Here is a 19377-nt window from a genome sequence, read left to right as displayed (position 1 = left end):
GATCTCTGCAGACACATGAATAAATCTATAGTGAGAATAAGATTGAAGAACACAAGGATCTGACTGCTTTCACTGCTTTCCAGTGGACAAGAACAGAAAATCATCAAGGTGTGACGCATCCAAGGCAAGCATAATATGTGAAACATGTTCTCACACTGAGGGGCTTTTTGGCATAAACAAGTGTATATGCTTCATTCAAAGTTCTTTGTCAGATTTCACCATCACTCAGTCAGAAATGACCCTTTCGCCTTTAGCAGGGGTGTCTTAATCTAGCAGCTCTCGGAACACAATAGATGATGCTCGCATGCGAGCCAGATGGACAAAGGCTATTTTCGGTGCTCTGTGTTTCATGCCTTGTGGCAGATTATCACATTTCTCGTATTCATAATGTTCTATTCCCAGGAGATGATGCAACATTTTATGTTTCAAATGATTTATACACAATAGACTCTTAATTTACATTCTAAGGCTTTGCCATTTAATACTCTGACAAAAAATAAAAGCATTCTCAGTTGGGCAAAAATAGACTCTGGACAGTTATTGCAGTTGGTTAACACATAGACAACAAAGTTTAAAGATATATTTTTCATGTAATCTACAGCAATATAACAAAAACATTAGTCTTACAACAAACCTGCATTCATTTGTACAATTAAACATTGCTCAAATTGTTTCACTCCCTTTTAAAACAATCAGCAGATTTAATTCATGCATTTTATATACAAACAGATGTCAGTGTACATAGAAGTCTCCAGCTTATACATACAGTAATGAATCCTAAAACTGCTATAGTATTAAAAAAATGCTTTAGATTGTAGAATAATGCTAATATAAACCTATTAACATATGTCTTTTATCTGTGTGTGGTCATAATCACAACTTTATCAGTCTTCATTCATTTGGCTTATCTGAAAATCAGAACTGCTGTCTCTGGATGTGCATCAAATCTCATTGCCACTGTATTCACAGACTTTCATTGTTAACCAAAAGAAGAAGATTCATTTTATAACATGGGAAGGAACTGTACTGTAATTTAGGAGGAGGGATGAGACACTCCCTGCACCTGAATTATGCCTGGGGTCCATGCTATATAAGAAACATCTCATCACCTTTCTCAAATAGTGTCCGTTCCCTTGCCTGAGAGCTAAACAGGTATGGTATACTGTTTCTTTATACTGATATTTACAGCTTTTTTCTCTTAAATGCTAAAAAAATAACACAATACATTAAAAGTAATTACTTGTATCCTGATTATAACTATAACAGAAGTTAGGGTTGTAATATTGAAAGACTTGACTTCTCAACCTGTGATTTTATTAGTTATGTTCTGCCATTGCTCTATAGCAAGAATGATGCTGTGGCTCTGCGTCTGTGCACTGGCTCTCGTCCTGCAGCCAGTTCACTCGGCCTATAACTGCTCCACAGTGTTTAACAGGGTTCCAGGTGAGTCTCTGACCTTGCAGATGTGAGACAATCCTCCATTCTCTGCAGTTTGCTCAACACTAACTGCTCTCTTTTTGGTTAGACAACAATGATCTGGCGGTAGACTGTGGCACTAACATGATCACTTTGGAAGTAAACCTGTGCACTGCTGAGTGGGCAGGCTTTGACCCCGACGGCCTGGCCCTGAACGGGGAGCGTAATGATCCCCAGTGCAAGGGGACCATTGATACCACTGTCGACCCACCTGTCATCCGCTATCATCTGCCATTCAACCACAGCCAGGAGAACCCATGTAGACAGTCTCTGCAGGTGCCAAGAAAAAATAAGTTTTTATCCTTTTGCCAAATTGCCAAGTAAATGGTGTCATAAAAGCTGCATGCATACTAATTTTGAAAAATAAATAAACAAATAGAGAAACATAAAAAATCTAAAACTTTTAAAATAAAGTATGCAAATAAATATGATATAAGTAAAATAATGTATTATAATCATATAAAGTATATCAAAGTATTTTTAAATATATATAAAAAAAGTAACCTGAAAAATACTTAATTATTTTTAAAAGCAGTAAAATGTAGAAAAGAAAAAAAAAATTAAATACAAATTTAATATATATAAGTATTAATAAGATAAATAATAAAAAATAGTAAAAAATAATTCTAAATGTATTGCATTTTTGTATACCACTTTACTGAATTTCCCTTTGAACATTTTTAGATTGTGGATGAGGTGCCCAGCTCCTCTGGTCCATTCAGCATGTTCTCCAGCGTTCAGTCCGTCATTATCACAGGATACATTGATACGGCCAGCTCCTCAGAGAGCGTCATCAGTTACTCCACAGACCTCTACTACCACTTCTCTTGCCGCTACCCACTGGAATATCTCATCAACAACACTCAGATTGTAGCGTGCGTATTCAGACATTCACCCTCCACTGCATACTTCACCAATGACAGCGAAAGGCCTGATTGATTAATATTCTTCATGCAGGTCATCAGTGTCAGTGGCCACTAGAGACAACAATGGTACTTTCATCGACACACTCAGCATGGGAGTCTTCAATGTAAGTAGGGATTTGTCCTAAATTCTTCACTCTGATTTAAAAATATGTGCCATTTAAAACATACTCAAAACTACAAAACATATATTTTAATTATTTCAGAGCACAGATTTTAACAGCCCATTGGTGGTTCCACCTACTGGGTTAGAGCTGCGCAGTAAAGTCTATGTTGAAGTAAAAGCTGCCAATCTGACTGGAAAGTAAGGAAACCGCCATTTTCTCTTGGCCAGTGAATTGCATGTTTCTTAAGGGTTTTATTGTGAAACGAAATACAATTTTTTTCAGTTTCCATCTCTTGCTGGACCACTGTTTTGCAACCCCATCACCTTACAATCAAACCAACAACATACAGCACACCTTTTTCACAGGGTGAGTTACTTCTTATTAAAAATGTATTGCTCATAACACTAAATTTGACTCTTAGATATTGATTTATGTGCTAGTACATCAATATTTCTCTATTGTTTTATGACAGATGTGTGGTACAGAACCGGACAGCGGTGCTTTATAATGGCCTCTCCAAGTTTTCCAGATTTTCATTTGAAGCTTTCCGCTTTGTGGAGCACCGTAATCAAGAAATGTCTACTATATACCTGCACTGCATACTGCGACTCTGTGAACCGAACAGGTGTCAAGAACTACTTGATGTAGGAATCTTTAACTGTTTGAATAGAATGGATTGACTGGAATACTACTAATGAAACTATATCCAATTATAATGTTACTTATTTTTCTTATACAGTCTTGCAACAGAACACGAAGGCGAAGGGCCCTAGAACCTTACGGATCGCCAGTTAAAGATGCTGCCACAGTGTCTGTGGGTCCTCTATACACAGCAGCCCTGGGTAAGTCAGTCGCATACACACATGAATCCAGAATGAGACAAGTCTGAGATCCAGCTTACTATCAAACATACTGAATTCTAAATGAGAGTGATTTTGAGATGCCTCACTACTCTCTCTTTTTGATCTTGTAGAGAATGAGGTTCCCTCTGCATTGGCCTCTGGTATGGGATTCTTTTTGAAACTGCAATCTAAGTATTTTAAAATGGTGTTAGAATACCCAAATTAAGGTGTTTAAAGCTGCATACATACTATTTATACAAATATAAAATGTTATTTCTTTTTCAGAAAATGTGTGTAATATTTTAAGCCATCTGTATACCATTTTAATCATAATTTTGCAGTTAAGTAATTTCAAATTCTGTTAGCAAATATTTAATAAGTGTGGAAAGCATCGTCTGAATAGTCCATGTGCGATTGTTGGTTCAACTGTAATGTTTTGAAGTGACAAGAATACATGTTATACGTGAATAAAACAAAAATAATTACTTTATTCAACAATTCCTTTGTCAACAGTCTCCTCTGCATCTCTCCACAAGGATGCGCTGTTTCTACGTTTATTTATTCTTTGATTTTGAAAGAAAACTGTGCATCCTTGTGGCGCGGCTGACACAGAAGAGCGATGTGGAGATACAAAAAGGAGACTGTTGACAAAGGAATTGTTGAATAGTCATTATTTTTGTTTTCTTTGTGTACAAAAATTATTCTCGTCGCTTCATAACGTTACGGTTGAACCACTGATGGCAGATTGACTATTCTGACGATGCTTTTGCATACTTTTCTGGACCCGGTTTTTTATCCAAAATATCTTAAACTGTGTTCCGAAAATGAAAAAAGCTTTTACAGGTTTGAAATGGCATGGGGGTAAGTGATTAATGACAACATTTTGGGGTGGAGTATCCCTTTAAGGTCATAAACCTGTTGACATAATAATCACAAAAATAGTAAAAACATGCAAATATGATATATATAAAACATAGTATAATAATAAAAATATATATAAAGTATATAACAAAAATTAAACAATATATGGCATAGCATTTTATTTCAAAATAATAGATCATATGAGCTGCATACATACGAAATAGTAAAATGAAAAACAAAATAGTAAAATGGCAAAATAGAAAAAAATGTAATAGACAAGTATTTAAAAATAATTAAATATAGTGCAAAATATTGCACTTTGATGTAACTGAAAAGGCTAAAACAGCACAGTGCCATATGTTGACTGTAACTGTTTGTTTGTCTTGTGAATCAGGAGGCAGAGAGCCGTTAAACAGGGACAATATGAATGTGGCTGGAGTGGTGGTGGGGGTCATTTTTGCCACCGGCGGTGCTGTGTTGCTGGTTATGGCTGGATGGTTTGTCATGAAGAGGTTGTTCTGCCTCAAGCTTTCCACTAAGAGATCCATCAACTCGCCATCTGTTTTGCGTTGAATGAAGCTTAATTTGATATGCTGATAAGACGTCTGATCACATCACATAATGCCTATTTAGCATATTTTAATCTATTTAGACAGCACTGTGCAGACTAGTCATCATGCACTTGGAAGAAAACTCAAATGCTTAGTTCTCTTATGTAAATGCAAATACTGCTGTTGAGTTTGTTTTGTATGTTTTAGATGTGTGTTAGCAGAATGATACAGTAAGAGGCACAGCTGAATTACTGAGAGGAACAAACTGTGCATAAAATCCTTTTGTAATATTTTGATTACACATTGCTTCTTCTACACGTTAGCTCAGGGGTTTTCAAACTATTTGATGCCAGGACCCTGATTGAAAGACCCTCTTCTTGAAATTTAAAGGCAGCTATATTTTACCATTTATATTGTGAGAAATATTAAGTTTGATATTATAAAGATGTTGTTTTCTAAATTAAATCATTGGTTTTTAGTTTGACTGTATCATAAAAAGGACAAGTACAAGTTTTCTACTGACTATTAGAGATGCATTTAGAGTAATAAAAAAAAATAGTATTTGTAATTAAATTCAGATTCATTTGTAAAGAGCTTATATATATTTTGTGTTAAAAATGATTGATAAACAAGTTAACTTTGACAGCCCTAAAAAAGTATTTAAAAAGGTTTTCTTTTATAGTTTGAAGTAGTTTATAACATAGTTTTCTTTGTGTATAATTTTTTTCTCATTTTCTACAGAGCCCAGTTTGAAAACCCCTGTATTAGCCAATGACTTGCTGCTTCCTGTAATCAGATATTTCACAATTGTTTAGATGTGATTTATAGATATTAGAACTTTTATTCATACACTGTAGTTGAGGCAATAATCAATAGACATAAATTCATTTCAAATATGTACAAATTGAACTTTTTATTTACAAGTTTGTGAAACATATCCACACATTACACAAAATATCTTCAGTAAAAGGAAGAAAGCGTTTCTGCTCTGTCTTTCACTTCACTGTTTTTCACTGAGCTTTACATAAGGTTCTTTCTGAAAACTGTACAAACAACAATATTGTTCTACAAAAGTTACAGGTCCCATTGTACAATCTGAACATAAATGCTTTTATTTACACTACATTACATTGGAATGGTGGTGTGTTGTTTAATTTAGAGTGTGTACGATGTCTTGTAATAGGGCTGTGAGTCTGGTTGAGAAATCCTCCTGTATGGACTCTATGTTTGTCTGATGGAAACCAGCTGATGACTCACCATGAGTCTGGTTTTCTTGTAGAACGATCATCTGTTGGTCTAAGCTAGAAATGAACTGTTGATTCCGAGCTGAGGAATTCTGGCAGAACTGATCCACTTTTGAAGTCATCACATCCCTTGGAGGCTGTGCCGAGGCTAGATGGTCTGCCAATGCTATCTTAAGTGCCGCCACCTTCCCTTGTACCTCTAAACTGAAGGTACACACTTCCTGTCCCAGCCTGGCAGTGACTTCCTCCCAAAGCTCCTTTACACTGCTGTCTCGTTTCTCCTCTACAGCCTCAAATGCTTTTGTTTTAAAGTCCTCAAAGGCTGCTGTCCTTTTCTGGTGGCTTTCATCCAGGGCTAGCGTGATCCTCTGCATTGCCTCCTGGTAGAGAGTGGCTTCCTCTGGGTTCAGGTCCTGGAGGTTCAGATTGAGTTTCTCACAGAGTTCCTGAGTGTTGGACTGGAGAGCTGTCTGGAGCTGCTTAGTGAAGGGGGCGAGGAACTCCTTGATGTTGGCCATGGTGTGTTTTGGGTGGCTGGGGTAGGGAGATAGTCTGTCCCTCAGCTCAGCGAGCTCCTGCTTTAGACGATCCCTCAGACGCTCAGACTCCATACTCAGCTTTCGTCTCAGTTCAGCCGCCATGGGGTTGTGAGAGTCTTGGGAGTAAAGGTCACTGCTCACCACATGGTTCTTCCACACACCACTGCAAAACAGGATCAGGGGTTAATGATTTGGATCATGACTTGGATGTGGACAGGATCGTCTATGATAGGGAAAATTAAAAATCTTGAAAAACTACTTATTTGTGATGTACTTTTTGTGTTCCCGGTGGTTCATATGGTTTAAGAAACTTTAATAAAATTTTCAAGAAAAGATTCAATTTAAATGTCAAGTGGTATAACCATCAAGTAAAAATAAATAACATTTTACATGCACTCTGAAAACATTTGAGTGTACACCTATTTCCAATATTTTCAAAAACATTTCATAAATGTGTTTTTCAAGATGAAAAGTATTTTTTTTATATCTTACAATTTTTGGTGGGTTGCACCACATGACATGACACAAGCTGTGTAATTAAGCAATTTTGGTAAAACAATAAATAAAAAAAATAATAATAATAATTCACCCTAAGAAATAAAAATACAATATTATGCAAAAACAGCAAAATAATATTTTTCATTCAAGAATTTAATGATTTTTAATGAGGTGTTTTTCTTTATTATATCACAACAGTTTTATCACCCTGACATTTTGACTTCAAGTCCCCTCAAAAATATAAAAATTTAAATTTAATTTAGAAACTAAAAACATGCTCATCACAAAAGGAATGTATTCAAGACATGTCAAGCATGAATTACATTTTTAATAAAAGAAAATAAACAAAATAAATAAGCATCAAGTCATTGTGCCTGTTATTCAACACTACTATGAAAGTGAACTTACTTGGAATCTTTGGCAAAATTTTTCTTTTCAGTCGCCTGATTGTCTCTCTGCAAACTCCATGCTTCTCGACTGATCTCATCGAGTGGAAATGCTGAAAGGAAGCATGGTTGCATTAGATCAATGTAAAACAAGAATGATGATAATAATCCCCATTTTAGAGGTAATAAACTTAAAGAGACAACAAACCTGTTGTGGTAGCAAAGACCAAAGCCAGTGTAACAAACTGCAGATTCATTTTAATTAACTGAAGGTTATTCTAGAAATAGAAAATAAAAACAGAAAGAAGATTTAAGTGTTTAGATCCATTCACTTAAATGTTATTGACTGATAATATAATTTTTAAAGTGGACAGTTTACATGTAGCTAATTAATTATTCTATTTAAGTTGACATTTGTCTCTTACCTGTTGATGAGAAAATGAGCATTTCTTCTCAGGGTCCACATTTAAAGCATTCCCTTATCAGAGGTTGTCCTGCTGTTCATCTGTCAATACATACCACGCTGAGGGTCAGTTTGATAACGATAGGCACAAGAAACCTAAAGGTATTTTGCCGATTGGCCACTTCAAATCTGCTCTCTTCCAACAACACAGATTCAAAGTATTTACTAATGCCACATCAAGGCCAATATTGACGCAATTCCTAGTCAGGCGAGGTCAATGCTATTGGAACAGGGTTTCTACTAATTGGAGGTGTTTGGTCAACTCTTACTTGAACAGGTTTTAATACCTTTCATTTCAAATGTGGATGCTCTGTCCCAGGACTTATGTTGGCTGTGAACTTAACTGCATGAAATTTGGCTTAGTTTTATTAGTACTATTGAGTCCTAGTTGGCTTTCCCATAGCAGTGACTCAGAAATAAGTCCCAGAGAATGAACCCTCCAGGCCTGTGCTTGCTGCATTATCTCTGGCTCAGACAAAGGTGCTGTTTGTTTTTTTGTTTCCTTTTAGGTTTGCTTTGAGTCTATGGGTCGTAGCTAATGATGTACAAAGCAGCTTACATTTGATTATTCCAGTTTAGACCCCACTTTCTGGCAGCTGCAGTGAGCATTAGGCAAGAATGACCAGTGCAAAGGGAATTTTGCCATACAAAGGCCATCGTTTGCCATACAAAGGCCACCAAACATTCTGTTTTGTGTATTGGGTAAAGTGTTGAGCAAATCTACAGTAAACCACTACGTCATTGTAGTTTGCTCCATTCATTTTGTACCATGGCTTACTGGGCAATGAGACAATTTAGTTAGAGATGTTATGCCGTGCAGTTACAGTGCACTTTTACCTTTTCCTTATTTCATAATATCAGTAGTGTATGACTAGTGAAATTTCTTATCTGAGAAGAAAAAAAAATGTTGGCTGTGAAGTTATATCTTATCACTGACCTAAAATCGAATGGAAACTAAACAGACTTTATACACTTCAGCAGATCGCTCATTGCATTCATTCACAAATTTAGCGTCCCTTGTCTTAGAAAAGACAAATTCAAGTGACACAGCACTTAATAAAAAATGTCTTCATCGCAGATAAACAATAAGATGAAGTTGTATGTTTTGTTTCAGTGAAGTATTCTTCTTTTTATTATTACTTTAATTTAGTAATGCCAAAAGATGAATTGCTCCCAAAATAAAGATTTTGTTTACATAATATATGTGTGCACTGTGTATATTTATGTATATTTAAATACACAAGCTATATTTTGAAATACATGTATTTACAAGTATAAATAAATAAATAAATAAATATATATATAGATATATATATATATATATATTACGTAAACAAAAACATTTATTTTGGATATGATTAATCATGTTTAATCGTTTGACAGCACTATTATTATTATTATTATTACTATTACAGCGTTGGTTTGTTCTCAAGGTTTCCTGTTACCGCTTTGCTGAGAACTCACTCTAAATGATTCAGTTTGTGAGTGAACTGTTCGAATGATTCAGGTTATCACGTACTGATTCAACCTACTCAAGTCATAGCCACGCTTGCATCACTAGTGAAGTAGATAAGAACTTTAAATACACAGTTGAAGAGCTCAGATGCATTAGCCTCTAAGTCCGTTTGATTATTTATTTATTTTTTCTAAAATGATCATTTTTATTAGCCTGAGAAAAATGCTTTTGCGTCTGAACTCTTCAGTTGTTCTCCAGGAAGGGACTGCAGGATAACGCTCCGTGTGTGGAAACACCATATTGAGTTAAGCTTGCGATAACAAATTGTGCAACAGCTTGTTTTGTGGGAATGGGTATTAGTTAATAAGTAGTCTAACTATATAATCATGTGGTTTTATTCTTTTTATCAGTATGTTTTATCATATTGCAATTTTACAACTGCAACACTAAAGCTACATAATCATTGAGTTTATTCTTACATAGGGTTAAAAGTGTGTGTGGAATGTGAACCATTAGGTCATAGTCCACACACACTCAGTTTAAAAGTAATTAATTAATAAGTTTTTGAAGCACAATACAAAAAAAAAATATGTCATTATAAGTATGCTAAGCATAGTGTTTAACTGAATAGATTCACGCTTTTTAAAATATTGTTTTTCACTTCAAATTTTATGACCGTTTTGTATTGTCATTGCTGGATATGATTTTCTTGCAAAATTCAAAGATGTAAGCATTTTGTGTTAATTCAAGCTTGTTTATACTAACATAGGGCTCTGGATCCTGCAGATTCAACTTTAACCCAGATATCACAATCCGTTTACTAGGCTGACCATGGCCTTCTCACCTACAGGGTGCGCATCAAACAAATGAAGCCAAAGGATGTGAAAAACAAGGTTTGTTGTTTTAGCGTCCCACTGCTTGTAAGTATACAGAGAGCCTGGAATGTTCTCTTCTCCTGCCAAAGCATTTCAGAAAGTGCACCCTAGTAAAAAAAATCTGATAGGACTTTTACTCATACAGCTGCAACTTGTGACTGATTTAATAATTTTTTAGGTGTGCTGAAAGACATTTAAAGCACTGCCAAAAACATGAATCAGTTTCATGGTTTCACTGTGGCCTGTAATCTGAACTGGCTGCATCAGGTTGCATCTTTCTACCTATTGGCATACTTTATCTTTAGACTGTTCATGAATCATTCATCATGGCAGGGAGAGAGCTTCCTGTATGCCTTCAAGCTGCCTCAGAGCCCTGGTCCGCAAACTGACATGATAAGCTCGTTCAGGGTTTGCCTCTGCTGGCCTACCCTACTTTACTGGTTCTTTACCCCAAGACTGAGCACAGCTGTTGGATCAAACGCAACTCTAAGACTTCTTGAAAGATCTTCCTGTAAACCAGGTGTATTGAATTTTTCTGGGACACAAGAATGTGTAAATGCATCAATTGGGTGTTTATTGATGTCCCTGGGTCTTCAACTCTTTACCATGCCTTGATCAATATTCTTGGCAAATTTGATGTATATTTTAATAATAAAAATAATGATGTTGTACCCTTTTGCTGTTAAACTCTGAAAATGCATTATAAAATTATTTTAGATTACAATGATCTAAAAAGAGTGAATTAATCATTTTGATATTAATTATGTTAAAATTATTTCCACTTGTGATCATTTAATTGCAAGCCATTTACAGAGCCCGGCACGTCAAATGTAGGAGAAAAAAATACAATCCGTGGCGACGGTTTTGAAATCCGTCCCCTCAGTTTACAAACTGTACTGACGAATTTTAAAAAGGAAAAAATAGTAGGCTAAATCGTGTAGCAACTTATTGCATTGTTTACACAAGTTCCCATGAATTTGTAGCTAATTGTGGAGAAGCAATCTGCAGACCTCCTCTCAGAAAGATGCTCATGTTTCAGCCTATAGTGGGAGTCTGGTTACCACTCTCACTGACAGTTGGATGTTCTTTTCATCAGTTACTAGTAACTAGGGAAATTAGTCAGGAATTATTGTTTCTAATGGCTGCCATCTTCCCAATCTTGAATGTAGGCCAGTGACGGACAGTGTCCATGTACTTTTGGATACGCACAGAAATGAGAAGACTGTGTTGAAGCTCTATGAGATCTGCAAGGATGGAAGAGCACGTAACCAGCATGGAGAATGTCTGGACCACAAGTAGTGGAAACAGTATTGCTCTCAGCAGGTGAGTGTCCACTAGGACAGAGGAAACTGGAGTAATATTGAGAAACCTGTATTACAGTCATGCTGTTTGCACTGTGATGATGACATACTCACCATTCAGTCAACGCCATTCAAAATTTTATGAATGGTGTATGACAACTTGGTTATTTTGCTTATGAAGGAAATCTAATCTTCTTAGTGTTCAATGGTTGACCAGCAAGTCAGTGACCTCTAAAGCAAAATACCTTTCTCCATGAACTTTTAGCACACACATAGAGGCCACTTGTGTATAACTGAACGTGATGTGTGACGTATGACTCAGTGACGCAGTTTCCTCATTGAGCAATATGTCAATTGTTGTTGTTGCAAATGAGATGTATGAGGGTTATGCTGATTCCCTGGACCTGTGTGCTTGCAGAAGACTGTCCAGGCCTGAGCCAGACAGGGTCGAGTGTGTCAGCCGGTGCCGGAGCCTCCTGAGTCCAGTTCTGCAGTTCTGAGTCTAATCAACTGGTCAGGCCTATATAGCCCATCCACATCATGATTAAGTGTTAGAAAGGAGGCCCAAAACATGGTGAAACTACCTCATACTGTACTAGTGTTTGGTCTTGAGGTAACACATTACAAGCCATGTGCCTAATGGCTGTTTTCCCCCAGATAGTAAAATTGGATGTCATTTGTTTCATAACGTCTTGATAAATAAATTAAGTCTGACATGACTGTGTACAGATCAACAGCAAGCAAAAACTTTTTTTTTATTCCTTCTTTCAAGTGTCATAATCCATAGGACGATTAACTGCAAAAAAGAAAGGAAATACAGTATAACTGGATAACTTTACAACAAAGTACACAATGTGAGGGTGTAATACAGCCCTGTTTACACACAAGTGAGAGCTTAGCACAAACAGTGGTAGGATAACACTTTGACCTATTTGTCATTAAACTACCCTTGTGTTTTCTTAAAAGGTGAGCATGTCTGGAAGCATGCTGGAGACAGGCCTCAAACACTGGGATTTCCGTGGGAGCTTGCAATGCAACGTTCATCTCAACCTCTCCAGGCCTGTGTACACAGTGCAAAACACGGGGTGAGTGGCCAGAGACAAGGACAGGGATAAGAGGGGGTTTTGTGACCACGGTTTATCAGCAGCCTGCTGTCTGTTTGCAGTTGTGCAGAGGCGGGCGTCTTTGGTCTGCTTAATGCTGTCTCTGTGGAGGTCAGGAGGTTGATTCTGGCCCATAGCCAGCAAACCAACAGCCATTTTGGGCCCACAGATACAGACCGAGGTTGGTATCTAATACATCAATATGTAGACTACTATATAGACCTGTTTAATGAGATATGTTTAATTAGGAAACATCAAAGACAAAGAGGAAGATTTGGACTCTTAATTAGGAAACATCAAAGACTAAGAGGAAGATTTGGACTCTCATTGGTCCAGTAAATCATCAGTGTTCAGTACATATGATACGAGGTCTGGAGGAGTCTTGAACCCAACAGCATGTCTATATCTGGGAGACATTCTTGTTTTTACCATGACCCAACAGCACTATCCTCAGTATGATGTGTAGGTACATGCTGACATGTGATTCGTCTGCTGCCCATCCATTTTCACTGTCCCAGATTGTCACAGAGGGTATGCTTCTTTTTCTACAGAGACAGCTTGTACAACACTAATGCTGCGTTTGACTGGGGTTCTTTCAGATTATTGGCACAATCTGCCCACTCCCTTTTTTCCTTAAGTCTCCATGAGCCTGGGGTGTAGGCCTTCAAACTCAGCAGCCACCTACATATGCACATGTTATTATGATCCATTTTCATTACAGCAGATAACCTTTATAATCCAGAAACTTTTTGTGTAAAGTTATCTAAAGATTTGGATTTTATTTTTATTTATTTTTTTGAGATTGGGGGAAAAATTACTTTCATTATTATTATTTTAAATACATTTTGTTTCATTTTGATACATTTTGTTTACAAACATAATATTGGTGGAAGGAAGTAATACTATTTATATATTATTAAAATAACATTATTTATATTGTGTTATTATATATATATAATAATATATTCTCAAAAACAAAAAAGATGTTTGTAATGAATCTAATATCCAACAACCAGGAAAATGTTTTAAAATTTTTAGCAGTTAGAGCTACTTTTTTCTGTATAGATAGAAAAATGTAGATGGTTAAAAGCTAACAAACATTTGCTCCAATTAGCATTTAAACATCCATTGCTGAGATTCCTTGTCTGCTCAAGATAACCATGACATCAGGTTTCATTCATGAGGGCTGTTGCAAAACGGACCTATTTTACCCTCATATGGCTCAAGTTTTAAGGATATCACTGACGGATTGGCCGAACCACATCTCTGTTTGACAAACATCTATAGTCCTAGACAGCATCATACACAGTTACCAAAGATTCCTCAAGTCAATGCAGTGATTGTCAGGAGATGTTTTGGGGCCTGACACATTTGACTGTCCTGTGGAATTATATCGGCTCCATCCAGAGCTAGCATTCCCACAGACTCACATTGCAGCGTTGGCTCTGGTGTCAAATCAATTCTGGGACTGCGAATAGCAAGTGGATCTCAAAGCCTTCAGTTCCAGCACCTTCTATGACATCCTACTCAAGCACAGCGTGTCTGTCACAACACATCTCGGGCAGCTCAGAGGAGACATGAGACTCATAGACTGTGAACAACAGTCTATTTCCCGCCCCTCTGAGCTTTAAATATCACCCTTGTAAAGTTCAAACGTGTACCCATATTGAATAGCAACACTGAGATGCTCGGCTGCAATTTACAGGCTCTCTTGTTACGGTTCACTATGATACTGTGTGGAATACAGCAGTGAATTGTTACTTCCCTGGGGTAAAGTGTGTGGAATAACTTGTAAAATGAGTTGTAAGTATAGTGTTCCTTTGTTAACTTGTTTAATTGATGGAAGCGTGCAGGTGAAGTAGCTCTATCAGGGGGTGCTGGGGAAGCTGAGAGAGATCCACCCTGGCTGGAGGATGTTTGGAGGGAAAACTAAAGTTCTGGAAAGGCAGGTGGAGCAGGAGATGGTGCAATGGAGAGCACTGGGCAATCAGCTGACACAGCTACTGGACAGCCAGCTACAGATCCTGCGGGTGGAGATGAGAGGCCATGCAGAAGACCTTCAGAGCATGACTGAGAGATAGCGAGAGGTTTCTGAGACTGCTGGCTGAGGGTCAGACCTCGCTCTGGGATAAACACATCAAGCAACAGTATGGAGTGGAGGATATGTATCTGTTTTTATCTCTGCTTGCTTATGCAAGTGTATGTGTGTGTTTCAAACTTGGTGACACACTCAAAGAAAAATTCTTAACACCAAAAAAACTGGTTTTTATTAATGCTGTCAGTGTTATCAAATTAAACATTCTATCTTGAATAATTAATTCATTAATCACACTTAATCACATATATTGTGTATACAAAAGCCTCCAAATGAAGACATTGCATTATTGTGGCAGAAAAAAAATGCATTGAATTGATATTACAAAAAAGTTAATTTAGAAGGCAATATACACTATACTGTACAATATTTTTTTTTCAGCAAGGAGACGTTTAATTGATCAAAAGTGACAGTAAAGACATTTATAATGTTATTTATAAGGTTCATGTGTCAAATAAATGCTGTTCTTTTGAACTCTATTCATTAAAGAATCATATAGTTCCACCTGTTGTAATTTATATTAGTGTTAACTAAAAGCAGCAGAATGCTATCATGTGTCTTCATTTACATAACTACGTGTGTGAATGTAACACTGTGTACTCAAAATGGTTTCTGAATGTCAACATTTTCAACGTTCTCAATAACTGTATTGTAATTATTGGTAGAATAACATAGTTTGAATAAGTATCTTAGTATCATCTTCATCCCAGCCCTCTTATCACATTTCCAGATCTATAATCACAAAGGAAGCGAGTAGCTTAAAGCTTTGTTCAGAGTGCACTCAATTGTGAATTATTTTCACATCCGATCTTTAGAATTGACTGTCTAGTGGCTGCTGTGATGAAACTGAATCTGTTTGTTTAGGATGTGCTTTTTATATCCAATACTTCTACACAGCTGCAGTAACCAACGTCTGCCTGACTTCTGAATCTACCCAGCCTGCCCTTCACCTCCCTCAGTTCCTCTCTCTGATTATACACTTCAAAGCCCAAATCCTCCACTCATCCCAATGTGTTCACATTCTCTAACTTTAGTTTGTGTCAAAATACCATTGTAAACCCATTCTAAATTATTTTTTACTTAAATCATTGCTATTTAAATGTTATGTTAGTCTATGATTCATAAACTACTGTAAATGTTGTGCAGGGCTGTGTTCTGGAGAGAGTGCTGTCTGATGAGATGGCATCAGTAGAGAGCCAGAGGCTGGGGGCCTGGGTTTTGCTTAAAGAGGGCAGTGGAGCACAGTTATTATGCCCTGTTACTGGATCAGTCCTCAGTAAGGAAGATGTCATCGGTGAGACCTTTTTAATTATATGTATGAGTCGTTTATAGATATTAACATAATTCAGACATAATGCTCATTGTGTCATTGGAAAGTGCAAAAAAGTCATTGGTTGTGCAATCACGTCCCCTAGTGGAATATAATAGAAAAATAGCCATAAGACTTAAAGAGACTTACTGCACCGCTAGGTGGAGGTATTTAACAACAATGCCCACGTTTTGCTGGTCAAATCCTGACAGATGGCCTCTAAGGCTCAACTTGGCATCTCTGTGGAATGACTGATTGCGGAAAGACAGAGAGATTTAACTCTTTTTCTTTTCGCAGCTACTGGTGGAACTGTTAGAGCTTGTAATGATGCACATGTAGACCCCCCACAGGCCTAATTCAACCAATCTCTAACACCCATATGTTACTGGTCAGTGGACCTGCACCCCCAGACTGGCAAACTACTGCCTGTGGCTGGAAACATGGACTTTGATTCTGCTTCCATCACCCTTGTCTTTACAGCTGATGCTTGTGTGGGTGTCACTTGGTATGCTAGTTAGTACATCTAAATGAATATTCTAGGATCAGTACAAGTTAAGCTCAGTCGACAGCACATATTGATTACAGATCATAATAATAATTCTGAATAAAAAAAAATGTTACAGTGAGGTGCATATAATGTAAGTACAAGGGGCCAGTTTTTGAAGGTTATACAGCTTTTTATTTTAAAAAGTATTTCCATTATTTTTTGCTAAATTGTGTAGTAGTCCATATGAGCTGTAGAGTTATTATATAGCAAAATTAAATATAACTTTAATTAAAAATAGAATGTTTGAATGTTTTTCCTGGTATTTTTCCCTTTCAGACTCCAGTTCCTTCCTACAGTTCTAGCAACAGTAACCAAGGGGCAGGGCTAAGCAAAGGGTCATTTCATATATAATCTCGTTGAAACAATGTAAGAGCATTTAGAAAATGTGTTATTTTGATAATTTTTTATTTTATGATCACATTGGTGATGTACACCATTTTTTTAAATTGTATTTAATAAAATGTATTGAATTTAAGTTTTACTGTAACATTATTAACAGTAGGTTAAGTAAGGAAGTGATATGAATATTATAGATAGATATAGATATAGATTTCAAATATACATTTAGAGGTTTATTATTTTCATACTTTATTTGTATTTTATATATTATTTATTTATATATATATATATATATATATATATATATATATATATATATATATATATATATATATATATATATATATATTTTAATATTTAGGTTTAATATTTACAGTAGTCTGATTGGCTCTCCCATGCTAGAACCTATTACAAGTGACCTGGTGCTCATCACTGGTGTCAGTTTTGATCCTCATACAGGTTCGTGTCTGACTGTTGAAAAAGTGTCTCAGCATGTTCAAACAGCCTGATTGATGAGTGTCTCTGTTCAGGGGCTGTACTTCCAGATGGGGGGCTTCACCTGGGTGAGTCCTTCATTGAGCCCTTGAGCGGCCGGATGGCACGTGTTGGTGGATGCAGTGTGCAAGGAGGAAAGGTGGTGCCTCATGCTGGAGGTTTCCAGGCTCTGCTGGACAGCCAGGCTCTGGACGCTTGCTTGCGGGTGGCAGAGCTCCTGCAAGGATTCAGTGAGGAGTGGAGCTCAGCAGCTGCAGATCCGCAAGGTGAGGTGGACAGAGTTTCGGCAGCAACAATGGAGCTGGGGCAGGCCTGGAAAAGCAGCAAACTCGGTAGTAGTGTGTGTGTGTGTGGTGGTGGTGGTGGGGGGGGCTTTATTACAAAACATACATCTCTAGATTTGCACATTAATTTAAGATAGGTTAATGCAAAAATGTACCATTCTTACAAAATGATCACAGTTATTGATAGGTGAAACTGATGCAATAGCCCCTCACTGAGCCATCCCTTAAAAACTATAAAAGAAAAACTGTTCAGATGTAGATTGCCTGTATTTTACTTTTTTTCAGAATAGCTTTTGCTCTTTTCTAATGTTTATGGAGAATATATGTGTTTGGATAATGCTAAAGAATATTTAATGGAAAATATAAAAAAAATGTGATGTCAAGTTCACATGAATCACTTGGCAGTCACTTTCAAATGAGGCTTTTTTCTTTTCTTTTGACTGTGAGTGTGTTGAAGTATTGTCCTCCATTCTGATTTGCTGTCTCTGCAGTTTTAAATCAAGCTAATGCATAATTGAACAGTTTCTTTTAAGAAAAATGGCCAACAAAAATACTTTGCACTGCACAATTCATTCCAGTCCATGTAGAAATACATTCCCCATTTCGAAAAAGTTGTAACACTGTACAAATTGTGCGTAAAAAAGGAATAGAATAATTTAGAAATCTCATAAACTCATATTTTATTCACAATAGAATATAGATAACATATCAAATGTTGAAAGCGAGACATTTTGAAATGTCATGCCAAATATTTGCTTATTTTTGATTTCATGAGAGCTACACACTCCAAAAAAGTTGGGACAGGTAGCAGAGGCCAGAAAAGTTATATGTACTTATAAGGAACAGCTGGAGGACCAATTTGCTACTTATTAGGTCAATTGGCAACATGATTGGGTATAAAAAGAGCCTCTCAGAGTGGCAGTGTCTCTCAGAAGTCAAGATGGGCAGAGGATCACCAATTCCCCCAATGCTGCATTGAAAAACAGTGGAGCAATATCAGAAAGGAGTTTGAAGTTAGCATTATCTACAGTGCATAACATCATGTGAAGATTTAGAGAATCTGAAACAATCTCTGTGCGTAAGGGTCAAGGCCAGAAAACAATACTGGATGCCTGTGATGCTACTGTAATGGAAATCACAACATGGGCTCAGGAATACTTCCAGAAAACATTGTCAGTCCAGAAGCCTGCATCTCTGATGGTATGGGGTTGCATGAGTGCGTGTGGCATGGGCAGCTTACACATCTGGAAAGGCACCATCAATGCTGAAAGGTGTATCCAAGTTCAAGAACAACAGTTGCTCCCATCCAGATGTCGTCTCTTTCAGGGAATACCTTGCATTTTCCAACATGACAATGCCAGACCACATACTGCATCAGTTAAAACATCATGGCTGTGTAGAAGAAGGATCCGGGTACTGAAATGGCCAGCCTGCAGTCCAGATCTTTCACCCACAGAAAACATTTGGCGCATCATAAAGAGGAAGATGAGACAAAGAAAACCTAAGACAGTTGAGCAACTAGAAGCCTGTATTAGACAAGAATGGGACAACATTCCTAAACTTGTCTCCTCAGTCCCCAGACGTTTGCAGACTGTTTTAAGAACTTTCTTTTAGAAAATCAGTCATTATGTAGATAAATAACATTAAAATAAGAATATGCTATACAGTACAATTCAAATGCTG

At 36.9% G+C, this 19377-nt stretch overlaps 2 protein-coding genes across 2 annotated transcripts; one reads left to right on the top strand and one right to left on the bottom strand.

Moving 5' to 3' along the window:
• The first annotated feature begins 1050 nt into the window (after positions 1-1050).
• LOC127972191 (zona pellucida-like domain-containing protein 1) lies at positions 1051-5514 on the top strand. The gene is made up of 11 exons (XM_052575534.1): positions 1051-1152; positions 1345-1443; positions 1526-1752; positions 2161-2351; positions 2434-2506; positions 2606-2703; positions 2789-2872; positions 2979-3150; positions 3246-3348; positions 3480-3509; positions 4604-5514. Exons 2-11 carry the CDS (start codon positions 1350-1352, stop codon positions 4780-4782), a joined length of 1251 nt encoding a protein of 416 aa, XP_052431494.1. The 5' UTR covers positions 1051-1152; positions 1345-1349; the 3' UTR covers positions 4783-5514.
• Positions 5515-5643: 129 nt separating this feature from the next.
• Positions 5644-7934, bottom strand: zgc:162608 (uncharacterized protein LOC100037332 homolog). Its single transcript, XM_052575535.1, has 4 exons — positions 7853-7934; positions 7636-7705; positions 7450-7540; positions 5644-6706 (listed from the first exon to the last, which is right to left on the bottom strand). Exons 2-4 carry the CDS (start codon positions 7682-7684, stop codon positions 5911-5913), a joined length of 936 nt encoding a protein of 311 aa, XP_052431495.1. The 5' UTR covers positions 7685-7705; positions 7853-7934; the 3' UTR covers positions 5644-5910.
• Between the last annotated feature and the right edge of the window lie 11443 nt (positions 7935-19377).

Source organism: Carassius gibelio, chromosome B15 (assembly GCF_023724105.1).
Source record: "Carassius gibelio isolate Cgi1373 ecotype wild population from Czech Republic chromosome B15, carGib1.2-hapl.c, whole genome shotgun sequence".
NCBI lineage: Eukaryota > Metazoa > Chordata > Actinopteri > Cypriniformes > Cyprinidae > Carassius > Carassius gibelio.
Note: the sequence above shows the minus strand (reverse complement) of the source record. Positions and strands in the feature narration are given on the sequence as shown.

Bases quoted from the DNA above. Each gene is read 5' to 3' on its own strand.
- LOC127972191 (XM_052575534.1), top strand. From the start codon at position 1,350: ATGATGCTGTGGCTCTGCGTCTGTGCACTGGCTCTCGTCCTGCAGCCA. The intron at 3,151-3,245 runs GTAGGAATCTTT...TTTCTTATACAG, and splicing joins GGTGTCAAGAACTACTTGAT to TCTTGCAACAGAACACGAAG. The intron at 3,349-3,479 runs GTAAGTCAGTCG...TTGATCTTGTAG, and splicing joins TCTATACACAGCAGCCCTGG to AGAATGAGGTTCCCTCTGCA.
- zgc:162608 (XM_052575535.1), bottom strand. From the start codon at position 7,684: ATGAATCTGCAGTTTGTTACACTGGCTTTGGTCTTTGCTACCACAACA. The intron at 7,541-7,635 runs GTTTGTTGTCTC...GCTTCCTTTCAG, and splicing joins GGTCTTTGCTACCACAACAG to CATTTCCACTCGATGAGATC. The intron at 6,707-7,449 runs GTAAGTTCACTT...CCTGTTTTGCAG, and splicing joins AATTTTGCCAAAGATTCCAA to TGGTGTGTGGAAGAACCATG.